This window comes from Salvia hispanica, chromosome 5 (assembly GCF_023119035.1).
Source record: "Salvia hispanica cultivar TCC Black 2014 chromosome 5, UniMelb_Shisp_WGS_1.0, whole genome shotgun sequence".
In the NCBI taxonomy this organism is placed as follows: domain Eukaryota; kingdom Viridiplantae; phylum Streptophyta; class Magnoliopsida; order Lamiales; family Lamiaceae; genus Salvia; species Salvia hispanica.
The window spans coordinates 17,820,216-17,838,015 of NC_062969.1; the positions used below are offsets into that span (position 1 = coordinate 17,820,216).

The 17,800-nt window shown below is 37.2% G+C and overlaps 2 protein-coding genes across 2 annotated transcripts; one reads left to right on the forward strand and one right to left on the reverse strand.

Annotated features, from left to right (window-relative positions):
- The first annotated feature begins 541 nt into the window (after positions 1-541).
- LOC125186127 (protein PHOX1-like) lies at positions 542-4,359 on the forward strand. Its single transcript, XM_048082460.1, has 3 exons — positions 542-3,064; positions 3,162-3,385; positions 4,108-4,359. The coding sequence occupies exons 1-2, from the start codon at positions 898-900 to the stop codon at positions 3,305-3,307; spliced, it is 2,313 nt and encodes a 770-aa protein (XP_047938417.1). The 5' UTR covers positions 542-897; the 3' UTR covers positions 3,308-3,385; positions 4,108-4,359.
- Positions 4,360-8,409: 4,050 nt separating this feature from the next.
- LOC125186868 (protein S-acyltransferase 24-like) lies at positions 8,410-15,535 on the reverse strand. The gene is given in 15 exon segments (XM_048083344.1): positions 8,410-8,615; positions 8,618-8,737; positions 8,739-9,014; positions 9,491-9,639; positions 9,758-9,836; positions 10,034-10,132; positions 10,263-10,340; positions 10,473-10,530; positions 11,661-11,760; positions 11,846-11,984; positions 12,120-12,283; positions 12,418-12,497; positions 13,081-13,193; positions 13,824-13,964; positions 15,137-15,535. Coding segments are annotated over 15 exon segments (1,890 nt in total). The 5' UTR covers positions 15,383-15,535; the 3' UTR covers positions 8,410-8,567.
- Positions 15,536-17,800: the final 2,265 nt, after the last annotated feature.

Here is a 17,800-nt window from a genome sequence, read left to right on the forward strand (position 1 = left end):
TGTAGAGCATTTTTTATTGGAATCTGGAGAACCATCTCTACAATCTGACTATTGAAATACGTTTAATGATATTACTAAAAGAAAATTATTTCCTTATCTTGAATATCGAAATATTTTTGATAAAAACGTTTTAACTTATTATGCGAATTTGTCTTTATTTTCACTTTTTTTTCGTACTAACCATAAAAAATTATCTCCCTCGTATACTTCTCAATTGAATTTCTTCATGATTTTTCTCCCTACACATAAGTGGTAAATTATGAGAAGTAAAGTTTAATTAATTGATGACTATGACGTAGTTAATTAAGAGATAGTCAAATGATTACAGTTGGATTGGATGAAGTCCCAGAATCTTGGATTCACAAAATCTGCTCCACATCATGTTGTCCATTTCCACTTTTTGTCTGAGAAATTAATTACAAAATCCCACTTTTGATTAAATTAAGTGAAAATTGTTGCAGGCAAACCCTATGAAATTCTGAAGGGGTATCAATAAAGATCGAGTTTTTAGAGATCAGTTCTCTCTATCACCATATCTGTCTTAATTCCTTCTTTCTATTTTTTTTTTCTGCTTGAGGAAAGAACCCTTAAAACCTTGTTTCTGGCTGATTAAAGATTCCACCTTTATCTTCATTTCTATACAAATCTTGAAATGCCTGTTCATTAGCTTCTTGCTTTGTTCCAATTCATGGAATTTTATAGGATTTATCTCAGGTTTCTTGATGCATATATTTGGGGTTTCATTTCAATTTCTGCATCTTAGTTTGATTTAACTTTTCTTTAGCTTCTTATACTAATCAATTTGGAGCTAATTAGTTGATGTTAGGAATAAATTGGTTGGAATTGCTGTGTCATTTCAAGATTTTGGTAATTTGGAATTGATCTTGGATTTTAGCAATGGGGAAACATGGGGGGAAGAAGAAGAAATCTAATGGGCATAAATCAGGTGAGTCAAATATTAGGCAGAGTGAGGGCAACGAGAGAGCTTACGATAAGGACACAAAGATATTCGTTTTGATGTCTCAGGAGTTGAAGGAAGATGGGAATAGGTTGTTTCAGAAGAGGGATTATGAGGGTGCTATGTTGAGCTATGAGAAGGGGATAGAGTTGCTTCCTAGGAATCACGTAGATGTCGCCTATCTTAGGAGCAATATGGCCGCGTGCTATATGCAATTGGGTATTAGTGAGTATCCGAGGGCTATCCGTGAGTGCAATCTGGCTCTTGAAGTTTCTCCGTTGTATAGTAAGGCATTGTTGAAGAGGGCTAGGTGCTATGAGGCACTGAACAAGCTAGATTTGGCACGTAGAGATGTTGGAACGGTGCTCAAGATGGAGCCTAACAATCTCATGGCGATTGAGATCTCGGAGAGGGTTGAAATGAGAATTGAGAGACAAGGGTCTAGAGAAAATGAGATTCGTGTGAATTTGGTGGTTCCGTTACCTGAGTATTTGGAACCACCACCTTTGGCACAAGCCAAGGCAAGCAAAGAGAAGGCGGGGGAAAAGAAAAGTGGCAATGTGAAGGTGGAGAAAGGCAATGACAATGTAGAGGAGAATGTGATGGAGAAGAGAGTCAATGGCAAGGTGAATAACATTTTCAGTGGAGACATAGATAATAGCGCGGAGAAGAAGAAAATTGATTGCAATGTAAAGGAAAATGCGAAGGAGGAGAAAGTCAATGGCGTTGGAGGGGGAAGTAAGGATGATCAAACAAGACATGAGAAGAAAACAAAAAGAAAAGTAAGAGAAAGGAAAGTTGATGTTGATGTTGTGTTGAGAAAGGTTGATGATCAAATTGAGGAAAGGAAAACTGAAGACAAATTGGTGGTGGAGGAAGAAAGGTTTACGAATGGTGCAGAGGAAGAGCCTACAAGAATGGTTAAGTTAGTATTCGGGGAAGACATAAGATGGGCTCAGATTCCTCTCAACTGCGATATTTTGAAACTGAGGGAGATCATTGTTGATCGTTTTCCCAGCTCGAAGGCTGTTCTCGTTAAATATAGGGATCAAGAAGGCGACATGGTTACTATCACTTCAACAGAAGAACTGAGGTTGGCTGAAGCTTCTACCGAACATGGCTCTGTGAAGCTGTATATAGTCGAAGTTAATCCTGACCAAGATCCATTATTTGAAAGGATTAGGAAAGATGAATCGATAGACATTCTTGACATGAAAAATGTTACTGAAATCCGGACTGAGTCGGCTTGTATAAGTGATTGGATCATACAGTTTGCTCAGTTATTCAAGAACCATGTTGGATTTGATTTTGATGCTTATCTTGATCTCCACGAGGTCGGGATGAAGCTTTATTCAGATGCCATGGAAGAGACGGTTACTTGCGCAGAAGCTCAAGACCTTTTCTCCAGTGCTGCAGAGAAATTCCAGGAGATGGCAGCCTTAGCATTGTTCAATTGGGGTAATGTCCACATGTCCAGAGCAAGAAAAAGAGTATATTTGACAGAAAATGCTTCGAAAGAGCCTGTGCTGACACGAGTCAAGTCTGCTTACGAATGGGCACGAGCGGAGTACGTGAATGCAGGAAAAAGATACGAAGAGGCCCTAAAAATTAAACCAAATTTCTATGAAGCCATTCTAGCTCTTGGGCAGCAAGAGTTTGAGCAGGCTAAACTCTCTTGGTATTATGCCATCGGAACCAATGCTGATTTGGAGTCTTGGCCTTCATTGGAAGTTCTTAAGCTTTACAACAGGGCCGAGGAAAATATGGAAAAGGGAATGCAAATGTGGGAGGAAGAACAGCAAGTCAATGAACCATCCTGGCCTAACAAAATCGAGATTCAGTTGCAGAATATGAAACTCAACAGCGTGTTCAAAAACATGTCAGCAGACGAAGCTGCAGAACAGGCTTCAAAGACACGGGCTCAGATACACATATTATGGGGCACAATGCTGTATGAAAGATCAATGATGGAATTCAAACTAGGACTTCCTGTGTGGAATGAATGCCTCGAGGTTGCTGTAGAAAAATTCGAACTTGCTGGAGCAGCTCAAACTGATATTGCTGTTATGATAAAGAATCATTGTTCCAATGGAACAGCGTCAGAAGGTGATATATAGACACTATTTCTGTATATGTTGCATATTTTTAACAATACTAATGTCGAGGTGTGTTGCTATAACTCTGACCGATAACGCTCTTGCAGGGGGATTCAATATTGACGAAATAGTACAGGCATGGAACGAAATGTATGAAGCAAAAAAGTGGCCAAGCATCATTCCCTCGTTCCGGTTAGAACCACTGCTCAGGCGGCGAGTTTCAAAAATTTATTACGCCTTTGAAAATGCATAGCTGCTCCAGCTGATGCATCTGAGAACTGGCACTCATCGGAGCGTTTGGTTGGAAGAGTTGGCATTTTTTGCATATTTGGTAAGTAAGAGTTTACTAATACCTGAGCCTTACTAGAGAGTGACTCACAATTTTTTTTTATAGTTTAGGCCTTCTATTGCATTGTCAGGTTTGGAGATTCATCTTTTCTCCATTGATTTCCCATCCCTTTAACTCAATAACCGGATACAAGTGAAACTCGATACTTAGTCAAACTGAAGCAGTGAAGCTATAGTGTTGAAATCCCAGAAGTAGAAAGAAATAATCTTGTTAAAATATTGTGTAGGAGTTTTAGGAAGAATAAGTGGACAAGATCAAAAGGATTCAAAATTTGTATTGAATTTTTTAAGAGACTAATTAGTTGTTCATTTTCATGAATTTTTCCCAGGATAAATATGATATCCAACCATTGCATGATTTGAAACTTCAGATTAGTTCCCAGAGTTCATTTGAAAGTTTCTTCGTTGGAGTTGAAAGAGATTTTTTAGTTCGTTATACTTAATTTCATGTCTGCTTCTTTAGTAGTATGATTTTTAGTTCGTTATACTTATGTTTAAGAGCTACTACTATTAAGGAATAAGAACGAACAAGGCAAAATTGATTACATTTCTTAGTTCCCTGACGTTCTTATAGGCTTTCGTGTAACCATAACAGAAAATCTTGATGCCGATGGTCAAATCATGAGATGACATTATATGTTCTAACCTTTTGCTTCTGTTTCTCCAGACTGCATGAACTAAGATGAGAATCATTGTCCTTTGCAGGCTTACATGTTGTTGTATCATTTCTGCTTCGGGTATTTCTTTCTCCCTGTTGGGACACGAAACGTTCATCGCACTGAGCAAGTAAAACAATCTGTTATAACATCTGCAGAAAATCGTTTTTTGTCACTTCTGCTCCATGTTATATAGTGCAGCTTGCCTTTGGAGATGCCAAGATTGAGTATTTACAACTTTTTTTGTAAAGTTATTGTTTTGCATTAGTATTATTTATTTATTTATAATTTTTCCTTTGGATGTTTGATGGTAGTAGTTTTTGTTAGAAAAGGAGACATCACAAAGCCTATCTTCTTCTAAGTCTTCTTCTCCCATCTTCATGGAAACAACACCATTGAAGATGAGACAGAAAAACGATTTCATCATTGTCTCTAAATAACCTTCTCGAACCTCTTTAGCCAAATCTGCAAAAACCAAACAAATACACCATCTCTGATTCTGATGAAACAGAATTTCACTCTATAAATAGTGAAAGGAGAATTAGATCACTGTAGTACAAATAATTAAGATTGTTAAAATCCACTACACTGGGATTTTTAAAATAATCTTTCTCTCGTATAGTTGTGATATTTTCTCTTTCCTGTATTTATGGTTTGATAGTATATTTCCATGTGATATTCAAACACCGAGCAGTGGTAATTGTCTAGAAGATATAGAACAAGAAATAACTGTTAAGAGCAACGAAGAAATAACTGTCCGGTCACAGGCATATAACAAGAACTCCGGCGGCAAAATGAGCGCCTAGCGCGGAAGGGATCTATGTCGACAGCCGATTTAGGGTTTAATTGTAATACGCAATAGTTTGAGCAAATAATTCTTCATTAATTGATTTATGGAGTTAACGAATAGCCCCATTTATAATACTAACGACCCTAGGTTGGTTCGACTTAACTTAGACATCGGGAAAGAACCAACTAACAGAGACAAAATAATAAATCATAATATTCGACATAAAATAACTGGAATAAATAAAAGAACTAACTAACGGGAATTACGCGCCTACTTGGAGCCATCATATGTTGATGAAATGTGAAGCACACGAACAAGAAAAAGCTAAACTAAGTATGATGAGAGGATTGTAGAAGAAGAGATGTTGCAGAGGAATGTTAACTTCTTATTTAACGTATTGAGAGAAGAGAATGAAGTTACAACTGCTTGAACTATCAACAATAGAGCTACTACTTATACTCTACTAAAACACAAGTGCATGAGAGCTACACTCATGCGGTTACAAAGATCCAGTAACTAACTCTCTAACGACCTTCTTTGCCAGCATGATTGAGCTTAAATCTTGATTCCATACGCTGCAGCTCCAGCTTACTCCCATGCAGCCTCACGTGCTGTGCATGACCACCATCTTTAACATATGTGATCATCCAGAATCGGGGATCTTCGATAACTCACCATGATCTTGGTTGGAGCCATGTACTGTTTTTCTCGGGATGGAGGTGCTGCGTTTAGAAAGAGGTATATTCTTTCTGCAGAAAACATATAATCCCTCCATCACATGGAAATAAGCTGAATTTCTTTTTTCGCCCGTCCTATAGAAATAGTCCATATCTATTTATGGAAACCTTCTCTCCTTCCGCTCCACCATCCATTATACTATTTCAACTATTTTTCTCCTCTCTTACTTTATCAATTATGTATTAAAACCCGTGCCAACTCTAGATGGCTTATTTATGTGGGACGGATGAGGTATGTTTGATCTTTTAGTAGATCCTGTCTTCTTGAGCGTAAGTGTCTTGATATACCAGTTATGCTAAATTCTGAGTTGTAAGTGTGAAAAACCAATGCTTAGTGGAAAAATTGATCTATCTCTCTCGCACTAGGCTAGATATAACATATATTGTCAGAGTGGTGAGTCAATTTATGCATCGACCTTGAGAAGATCATATGGATGTTGCACTAAGGATAGGCAGATACTTGGAAGGTACATTGAGATATGGTGTACCAATTGAAAAGAAAAATATAGGAAATCCACACTAGATATTTCACTTTTTGGAAGGAAATTTGCTTATTTAGAGGAGTAAGAAACAAAAGGTAGAATTTCTGATGATGACCGCCTAGGATCGTCCATGCTATGGCGGAATTTCTTGAGTGAAAAGTGGCTTTATAGAGATTTTGTGATTACGATGACTATTTACAGGAAGAAATTGGTTTTCATCACAGATAAGTAAATTGTACTGTGACAATAAACTAGCAATCGACATTTAAGAAAATCCAGTCCAATATGAAAAACTAGTCATGTGGAGATCAATCATCATTTCATATAGAGAAGATTGGGAAATAAATTGTCCAATAAATTACAAGGTGTTCAATGAAGTTTCTGGCAAATTGTTCGAACATCAGGGGGAGTGTCAAGGAAACAAGATCATCGGGAATAGCATTGCTCAACATAAGAGGAGTGCCAAACAAGGAAACAATATCATAAGTGTACGGAAGGAGCAAAGTCATAATTGAGAATGGACTTGTATTCCTTGGATAGAGAATAGTAACACTGTTGAATAGAGATTTTAAGCTATTATGCATACATATTAGATCACTCTTCGTTTACAAGTATAATTCTCTTAATTATTTATAAGTAGTCATAGTCTGCGGTGTGTATAATACTTTTTCTTTTTCTTTTTCTTTTTTGGATGGGAACTCAAGATGACTTGTAGGATTTCTTATACAACAAGATTTCGTCCCTAGATCACCCACTGCATTAGCATATGATTATGATCAAGTTTGTGATTTTCTGTAATTAAGGATTTAATAATAATTTCGTAGTTAGTAAGATCTGAATGTAATTACCAGAGAGTAGTGGCATTTTGTGATAAACAGACGATCATAATCCCCTTAGCCTAATAATGATTCATAATAAATTCACCACTTAAAACATATAGTACAATACTGCATTTGGTCCTATTGATGGTTGTTCGGATATTATATACGGGATAAAATATGCATTGTGTTTGTTTCACAAGATTAAATCATAAAATCAAATCTTAGATGGATAATCATGTGATAATTAGTCATAATCATCCTTCTCCAACTAAAATAATCTCTCAACTCAATTTTAGACCACATTTCATGATTATTTTGACTAATAAACCGAACAGTCACTTCGTGTTATGAAATTGTGTCATCTGACCCACAAAAACACTTGAACTTTTTTTTAGGTTATGATGGTTGTGTGATTGGAAGAAGATATGATGAAATAAGAGGATGTTCAAACTCATATACATATATATGTAAACTCGAAACACATTACATGGGGAATTCGAGGTTACACATGCACATCAAGTCAAAGATCCAAGACTTGTAATGATATATAAATAAATATGTACAAACTCACAAGCAAACTCAATACACATGAATTAGTAACAGGGAGATGCATAATAAACAAACTAGGAGAAGAGGATCACCAAAAGAGCATGGCTTGCAACTGCTGCTTCCGTTCCATATCTTATCAGCTTTGTGGATTGCCCTTCTCGCGATGTCGCCAAGACCCTCTCCCGCGGTCTTTGCAGCCTCTTCGCCGGCTTGTTCAGCAAAGACGCCACCGATGAGGGGCGGATCTTCCACGGTCTTTGTAGCCGTTTCGCCACCTTGTTCGATGGCAACGCCACCGACTAGGGGCGGACATATTGCTGCCGCCGCTGCCATCACCACAAGCACCACTACCACTATCCCCTTCTCCATTTCTATGCTACTGATCAATTTGATTGATAACTCTCTTTTCTTTTTTCCTTTTTCACCTTTCCATAGTGGACTGCTTGCTTTAGTGCTTTTATAGTAAACCTGAAATTACAAGAACATCATCCAACCACACGATGATCGGCCTAAGTTAAGTGGGGCTATCTGTTTTGTGGGATGAATTATTAAGAAAAGTAACCACAAAGTAAAGTGCTGAAGTGCTTTGTTGAACAAGCATTGTTGAGTAGCACAAAACCCAAATATCTAGTAGTGACACAGTTAACATTAAGAAATGGAGAGCATTCATAGTACTCCTTCCGTCTCTATAGTAGAGGTGTTTTTTATTGGCGCGAAATTTAAGAAAGATTGTTTTAGTGAGTTAAGTAATAGGAGAATAAATTAGAAAAGAAAAGGGAAAAGAAATGAAGAAAGAATAAAGTAAAAGAAGAAATTTTGCCAAAAAAATAAATGACTCAGTGGGACAACCCAAAAGGAATACGACTGAGCTAAAAAGGGACGGAGGGAGTATTTTTTTTCTTCACATCTATCCCCTTTCCTATGATGCAACAGCCACAATGCACACTAAAAGAGGCGGACACGGCTACCACGGGAAAGAAACCACGTCAAATGCTACAACATACAACAACAATTTATACAGGGGAGGAAAAAATCAAGATGATTGAGCAAGACAAAAATGTGTCTCCAGGGATTTATCGACAGTGTGGATCGTGTTACTCATTCATTTGCCTATAGTAAACAACGTGTTATCATGACACCACTGCAGCACGAGAAACATTTCGGCCTAATCCGACATCCACAGACCTGCAGGGACATGGCTATCAGTGTGAATTTGACTATGCCTTTGGCTGTGGCTTGGACTATGGCTGCATTGAGAAGAATGAATGTGGCCCTGATGTGCATTAGAGATTTTGTTCACAATCAATTAATATATGGCCGTTTCCGTTTGGTTGATGACTATGGCTCACACCATTTGTATGGTTTGCATCCTGTGTCATATTGATCATCCTGATTCCTTCAGATTCCCCTGATTCTTCGGCGTGCTCTATATCTTCGCTATAACCATTTATCAAGAAATCTGTGCAGTTCTTCTTGCAGCCATGATCAAACAGATTACGAAATCGACCATCTGGCCCTCGTAAGTAACTGTACCTCAGCATGTTTGCCATTTCATTTGTTGTTATATTGCGAGCAATCTGTAGCACAATACAATACATAAATAAACTCAACAGAAAAAATAGAAATAGTTATAGTGGGATTTATGACTGTAAAGATCTGCAAGGACCAATGGCAGAATATATATTTCACCTAATAAACCAAGAGCACTAAGAGAGAGGTAACTTTGAATTTTGGGAAGAAGAAAAAAAATCACTTATGATTCAGAACCTTGAAGAAATAAGAGGAATCCCTATTGAATGCATACCACATATTAGAGAACACTTAAGGCCCTCAGGCAGCCAAATACATAGCCAACAAAGCCAATAAAACAACATAATAAGGATATTAGAGCCCTTAGTGCTTTTTCTCATAAATAATCATGCAACCTCTGCAATATGCATTACCAAACTAGATTTTGAAAGAGGTGTTAACTATGTCTTTTTAAAATGCCTATTTAGGCAAATCAACCTGTAAGAAATCATAAAACAAGCAGATGAAGATTCTGAAAGTTTACCTGAGAAGCCTGTACACAAGTCAAAATTCCGACAGCAATAATGATGAAAGCATCTGCAACCAAAAATGCTAAAGCGCCAACATGCTGATTACCAACATGGCTCAACCAGGCACCAAAGGTAGATGGGGCCAATGGGTCTGTCAACACCCCTGCAATGACGACGTGAAGGTTTCCACATGATAGCAAGAGACAAGAAAGATATAGCTTAGATGCTCACAAATTTAAAAGAGCTTCATGCTAAAAAAACAAAGGAAAAGGTGTGCTCACTTATCAAAGCTACTGAACCACATATCAGTAATGCCAGAACTTCAAGAACAAGAAGCAAGAAAAAATCCCACTTGTTTTTCTGTCAAGATGAAAAAAAGAAAGCACCAACACACTTCAGATTACCGTTAGACAGAAGAATCTTGAGTTCAATAAGATTTCACTACGGAACAACATATAATTTTAGATCAGTTAACATATCGGTAGAACATGGGAAACATCCGCTTAGCTTACTTCATATCAGTTACAAGGAAACAGGAAAATAATATATGTAAGCACCTTGCCAATGCAATTGGACACCCATGGGCAATGATGGTCAAATTGCTCGACACAACGATCACAGGTGGTACAATGTTTGGCACGTAGAGGTCTAACAATCTGAAAAAATAAACATGAACTTTTCAACAAGGAGCATATGAAAAAATGTACTAGTATAAATTTGATGGCAGGATAATTTGTTTTAATTTGATGGAGACAAACAACATGCAAGGTGAAAACTTAATAGTACCTTGCAAGTTGCACAAAGCTGAGACCAATTTCCTCTAATCAACACAAGATTATTTATTTCGATCTTCAGCAAAGGCTCCTACAGAGAATCAATAAAATCAATACCATGAAAAACTACACATACATGAAAAGGCAAGCTATTGCACATACCTAAAGGTAAGAGCCACAATTGAAACAATGAATGACTAAATTAACCCCTGTGCATACTTACATCATCTTTCATGCTTGCTGGATCATGTACATTTATTCTGATAAAGCCAGGGTCCTTGCTGCAAATTAGAAGCACACACAAAGTTAGACTCAATGCCAATCCAGTTATACAGAGCATTTTCACAAAAAAAAAATTGTTAGAAAGATGGGAATGTTTTGGTAAGTTTTATCAGCACAATGACTGACAACATCATGATAATAATGACCAGAAGATCCAGGAAAAAAAAATTAGATCAGTACCATTTTAAAAGACAGTAAGAACCTACTACCTATGTCCGGGATTAAATTTTTCACTTTTACTCTGCGTGGATTTTAACAAAAACAAAGGAAGGTTGGTGACATAGTCTCGTCTTTCCATTTCGGTCCGTCCATAAAATACAGTCCCATCCAAAAAAGGAAAGTTTTTTTCTATTATTTTACCCATTTTTTCTCCTTCTCTCTTACTTTACCAATTTCTCATTAAAACCCGTGCCATCCACCCATGGGCCTATTTTTGGTGACGGAGGGTTAGTTTTATACTCCCTCCGTCCCGGCTAAGATGACACATTGCTTAGCCGGCACGGGGTTTTAGGAGTTATTGGTTAAAGTGTTTAATTGGAGAGAGAGAAGGTGAGTGTAAGTATTAAAGTAGAGAGATAAAGAAAGATGAATATTTTAATATGAGTGAGAAAAGTGGTTGAGTGTATTAATTGGAGAGAGAAAGTTACCAAAAAAGGAAATGTGTCATCTTAGTTGGGACAAACTAAAAAGGAAAATGTGTCATCTTAAGCGGGACGAAGGGAGTAATAAATTGTGAGTGGAATGAGTTAGTGGATGTGGGTCCATTTACGAAAAAAAAGGTGAAATGGGACATTTAATGGTGGACATCTCAAAATTGCAATATGAGACATTTAATAATGGACAGAGCAGTCCATTGGTAGGAAATGCTGCATTTTGCATCTCAATATCAAAGAACTTTAGACAGTATTTGAGCACCATTAATTAGTGGAATAACATCTACTAAGTACTAACAAATATGCCCATTAGGGTACTTCATTTCACTAACGCAAGTTCCAGGTAGTGACACATTAGAATATGATTGGTATATAAATATAACACAAACTAAATGAACTATTCTTACATACACGCATAAAATCCACCAAAGAAAAAAGAAAAACATACTAAAACACATTTAATATCCTAGAGTTACCTGCTACATCTGTATAAGAAAACTAGACCTATTGATGCCAAGAACACACCCATCCAGGCAAAAAGACCAAAGCCAGCTGTTAGCCTTGGAAGATTTGAAGCTGCATAAACCAAGAAAGCAAATAAATTATTTTGTCAAAATAACAATTAATAAATAGATTCACATAGTTCGGTCTAGAGATATACCTGTAATAACTGAATGTATATATATTGCAAGCATCAGGAAAACTATACACCAAAGAATTGGAGCAAGTCCTAGTTTTGAAAGTTTGCCGAGACAACTGTTGTTATCCCATCGTTTGTCAAACAACCTTCTAGCATTTCCCTGTAAATCACATCCCAAGATTAGTCAGATTAAATAAAATTTGAAGTAAAGGAAGATGGAATAAAGAGGTTCAAGACACTGATACATTTTAGAAAGAAAGATAATTTCTAGAGACGTAGTTTCCAGAGTACCTACAAGGAAAAATGCAACTTGTCTATGATTTTTATCTGCGGCTAGCTGAGCAGGGGTAAGGCCGGTGTTTTCTGTTACCATTAAATCTTCTTTCTTCCCTGCCATCACCAGAACAGTGCATGCTTCTAAGTTACCCCTAATGGCAGCCCAATGCAACGGGGTGCAGCCTAGATGATAAAAATTCATATCAGATGCTTCTGAAGCAGGTAGCAGGACAAAATTTTTACAAAATAAACACAGAAGAAACAAATATGAGGAACAAAACACGATTATAGATCCAGCATGGAGCATTTCAACTAACCTTCTTTATCTTGCCGCACTCTATGAGCATTCAGATATAGCAAAAGGCGAATGCAGTCAGCAAATCCCTTGTAAGCAGCCCTACAGTCATCAGCAAAATAATAAACTAAATAAGTAAATAAAAACCACTTAAAAAGACTAACAAGCAAGAAAGAGAAATAAAATGCCAAAGACAGCAGTTGTAAGTCGTACACTGCAAGAGAATTCAATGCATGTTATCTATCAAAAGTAACCATGAACACAGACCAGGCTTATAAGGAAGAGGTTAACATAATATGATAGAATTTATTGCTGACAAGAACATTAAAAGAGTGCACATATGGCAGAGTTACAGTAACCAAGTGATAAATAGCTAGATCAAAACCAGAAAGGTAATCCAAATCAAACTGTTTGAGTAGAGCACATATCTATAATTATCTGAAGTAAAGGTGCCACTGCCACCTTAAAGAATTCAAACTAGTAACACCAACATGAATGATAATGGTCCCAAACATATCCAAGGGATCAGAAAATTGGAACATCAATCTTGCTTCCTTACAAATTTAAAGCTTCCTCGCCTAAAATCTTTAATATTGTTAAACAAAGTCTATAATGGATGCAAAGATTAGATAAAAGAAATAATTGTGCATGCCAGCAGAAAAATACAATTACATTGATCAAGTACCAGTGCATTGGGCTTCTTCCATCATTATCAGGGACATCAGCATCAGCATTCCACTTTGTGACAATGTGACACAGGAAAGCTGTCTGACCATACTGTGCTGCAACATGTGTTGTCTGTAACCATAGGAAGTGTGAGAATGAATGTTTCAAGAAATGTGGCAGCCTTGCATTGCAGGAGCAACAAAATTATCCTGGATAAACATCATTAAAATGATTGTAATTGGAATCTAGATGACAGAATGATGCTCGAGTGCAATTGAATAGTACAAGAGTAGGGCCAATAATATCATTCTCGAAATCCTTAATAGAACTTCTAGACAATTATGTTCAGTTCTCAAATCAAAACATTAATTGACCAGGAATGGCCATAATTTTTTTGCCTTTTTGGCTCTTGCAACTTGTGTTTTACATATCAGGACTCCAGCTTGTAATCTAATGATAGTTCCGTTGCTTGGAAATGGAATATTGAGGTAGTTTAATGTTTACATCCAGAACCATATAATAAACATCAATCACAAACCCCAAAATTTGTTTGACGATTGTCAAGATCCGTGCGAAATAGTGGCAAAAAATGTTGTTGTCACCATCAGACATCTATCAACCCCTGTCTGAAACTAAATAACCATTTGTGGAAAGATAACAAGAGTAATTGTGAGTCTTTGTGACTAATTCGTCTTCTGCACAGTTCATATAAAACTTTGATCCCTTATTTGCAATTAGTAATAGTAGAATATAAAAGAAAACCTGATAACCATTGAGATCAGCTAAACCAACACGAGCACCCTCCTGCAGAAGAAGCTCAGCAACCTGAATTGCACCCTTCACTGCACTCCAATGCAAAGCTGTTTGTCCAGTATGATCACGTGCATTAATATCACCTCCGTGCTGTCAACAACGAACCATATACCACAATCAGATAACCCATCACAGTCCGTTATAAAAGTAAATACATATATAATATTGGAGATAATTAGATGCATACCATTATAGGTGACATTTGCTTACATCCATAAAATCTAAGAATGATTGACATCAAATGATCAAACAACAATTAGAATCTAGATGAGACTATATATGCCTTCTTCACATATAGAAATTACACAAAGCTTCCATTATAGTACAATTATACACAACATAATGCATCACCAGATGCATATGCTATAAGTGATTATAACTGTAACACACCCACGCAACCTTCTGGTTTTAAGATCCAAAGACGACATGTCTAGTACTCCCTCCGTGCACTATTACAAGACCAAGTTTGACCGGGCACGGGTTTTAAGAAATGTAGTAGAAAGTGGATGGAAAAGGTTGTGGAAGGTGGGTCCTACTTTCATATATTAATTTTACAGTGAAAGGTGAGCGAAACAAAGTTAGTGGAATGTGGGGTCCATTATCAAAAGTAGTAAAAAAAGCAAATGAGACATTTATTGGTGGACGGAGGGAGTACAAGTGTACCTTCTAAAATTGCTGGCATTAAATATGTCAAACAAACAGCCTATATTATCTGCCGTACTATAAATCATTATCAAACAAAAATTGAGGTCAGAACTCGGAAGATGTAGCAACCAAACCCCTGGACCGCTAAACCTTCAGGAAATAACCACTTACACCCGAAAAGATGACAAAATACAATGGCAATGGTGCAGTTGGTTGGAGACCATGTCCCATGTGTCCTGAGATCGATTCCCTATGGCGACATTTTCCCTCTTTCCTTGGTAGGAAAGGTTCAACAACTATTTAAGCTAGCGCAGTTGGTTCCGGAGAGGCAGAATTACAAGGATGACAAAATACAATGGCATTAACACGAAATGAGTTTGTCTAGTACAAACTATCCCAGAATAATGTATAGAAAATGCAACTAGCAGCACTCAATTTTTAACATGCTCAGTTATAAATCCACCCAAAACCGTGAATAGTAATCAATCAATTTCTCCCCACACAGTAAAAGTACGATAACACTAGATGCACATTGCCCTAATCCAGAACCCTCCTCAAACGGTATAACAACGGCAATGTCAGGCCAAAAAATAAATGGAAAGGAAAATCATCTGTACCTCAACAATGTACTGAGCTGCGGCGGTTCGATTATTAAGCGCCGCCCACTGGAGAGCGTAGTGGCCGAGGGCGTCGGGCTCCGCGACGGAGCAACCACCACTCTCGACTAATCTCTGGAGCTTATCCACATCCCCATAGGCAGCGGCTGTGTAAACATCGTTCCTCAAGCTGTCGTCCTCGGGCGCGGAGCCCGTTGGATGATCCCTCGATTCCACCTCCTCCACAACTTCGATCTCCGACGCCATAATACAAATTTCCGATAAATATGGATGGGACGCGCGGAGATCAAAAAGGAAGGATTCGAAATGATGATCAAACAATGGCGTTGGTTTGTGTTTGACTATTTCTTAGGGGTTTTCTCCGAAGAGGACAGGGAGTTGACTGACTTGATTCAAATGTTTACTTAACCGCGAACCCGTTCTCAACCGGAACAATAAGGTTTAAATAGAACCAAAACTGCAACTTTTGAAACAGTGGGACTGGGACAGTTCAAATTCCTATATTCTGGAAATGAAATCGTGCCGAACAGTAAAAAACCATCGAAGACCGGCGATTCAGAACATAACCAAACCTCAAAAAATCGTCAGAAAACCGCCGATTCGGAACTAAAACAAGAACGGACAATTTTCAAACTAGAACAGTAACCGCGAAATACGCTCAAGGTTCATTTCCAGTTCATGATTTACTAGAACCAAAACCGACAATTTTGAACCGTAACGATGGTCCTGAAACATTGGACATGTCTACTGCCAGGGATAGAATCACAAACCCATGATATTATTCCCCTTAATTTTTGTCTATGTATGCAGGTACTCCCCCGTTCCACCATGTTAATAGAGTCATTGTTCTATTTTGAGTAGTTCCAAGTTAATTGAGTCTTTTCTACTTTTGGCAAAAAGTAATTCTCTTTTTTACTTTATTCTATCTTCATCTCTCTTGCTTTACTCTCTCTTATTTTTTTTACCATCAATTTAACACATTATTATTAAACTTCATGCCGAAAAGAAATGTCTCTATTAACAAGGAATAGAAGGAGTATAAAAGAAGAATTTTATAGGATATAACAACATAATTTTCATTGGAATTTTTATATTTTGATTTTTAATATATAATCTATAAATTATCTCTATTACATTTCAAAATGTAACCAAGAGTCTCTAGATTTTAAGGGTGTGCTCACTTTGTAAGATAGCAAGAAATAGGTCCAAATATGAGCCATATCTGTTGTTCAGTTTCTTTCACTATTTTCTTGAGGGCCTTAGGAATGGATCAGGCACGCATTGTTCCTTTATGAAATAGACAAAATAAAATCTCGCCAAATTGGTGGTTTATGAAACTGGGCGGAATCATCAAACCGAGAATTGGATACAAGTTTACATTTTTAACCCCGTCATATTCATTTCCCCACTTTTATTCATTTCCCCCCAAATCGGTAGGTCACGTTCCTCTCTCTCTCGCTGCTATGAAGAATCAATCTCCTCCACCTCTACACCGGTGGAGGAGACTCGGTGGTGGTTGTTGCCGCAGATTATTGTTCCACTCTCGAAGTTCGGAAGCCTGCTAATTGCAAGGAAATTAAGGCTACTTGTAGGAAGCTAGCAAGATAGGTACCTTGATACATTTTTTCTCAAAATAGGTGAATGTAGCAACAAGGTTCCCAAAATTGTTTTTGATTAATTGTTCCCAAAATTTTGATTTAATCCAAAAGTCATTCTTGCTATGTTATACATGTAAAATTCTTTGGTTGCATATATAAAATGTCAATAATCTATAGTAGGAGTATTTCTAACTGAAGATGAGTTGATTGGTGAATAAAAATTAAACTAAGTAATAGTCCAATCCAACAATATAGAAGACAAAGCGAGAGTACATAAAATTAATAGTATCAACAAATACATAAATAGTACTCCCTCCGTCCCATAGTAGAGATATCACACTTGGAGATTGACACGAGATTTTAGGAGGTGTTGTTTTGTGTGTTAAGTGGAAAGAGAAAATAATATATTTATATTAATATGAGAGGGAACTTTTTCCTAAAAAGGAAATGTGACATTTTTTTGGGGGACAAACTAAAAAGAAAAGTGTGACATCTACTATGGTGCGGAGAGAGTATATGAAATTAGATAGAGAGGGAAAGTGAAGTTGGTGATGGGATCAACTCAACATAGTCTTGAGCATATGGAACCATGAAGCATCTGGGTGATGACATACAACTTTTATGTTTAACTTCCATCCCCGGGTAGTATTACATGTGAACTCATCCAGTTGCGGCAAATGAACGCCCTCTACCATAAACCTTCGTATATTTGGAAGATAAAATATTCCATTGGTATAAGAATACTATCATATATACAGAGGGTTACGATCTCGAGTGATGGGTTGCAGATTCCTATGTCGTTCCAATCGTAGTCTGAATTGCAATCAGAAACGACCAATTCTCTCAGCCAAGGAAATTTAGGCCACAAGTCATGCCTAAATATGTTATCATCCTTGTCTAAATAAGTCAGTCGCAACACCTTCAGATTATGTCGTTTGAGATCAGGTTGAAGTGATCTCTCTTCAAACTCACTCATATTTTTAGTATAACCCAAAACTACTTCTTCAAGACCCATATTGTTTTGGGTAAATTACATGTATCACATTTTTCAAGAATTTTATATGTC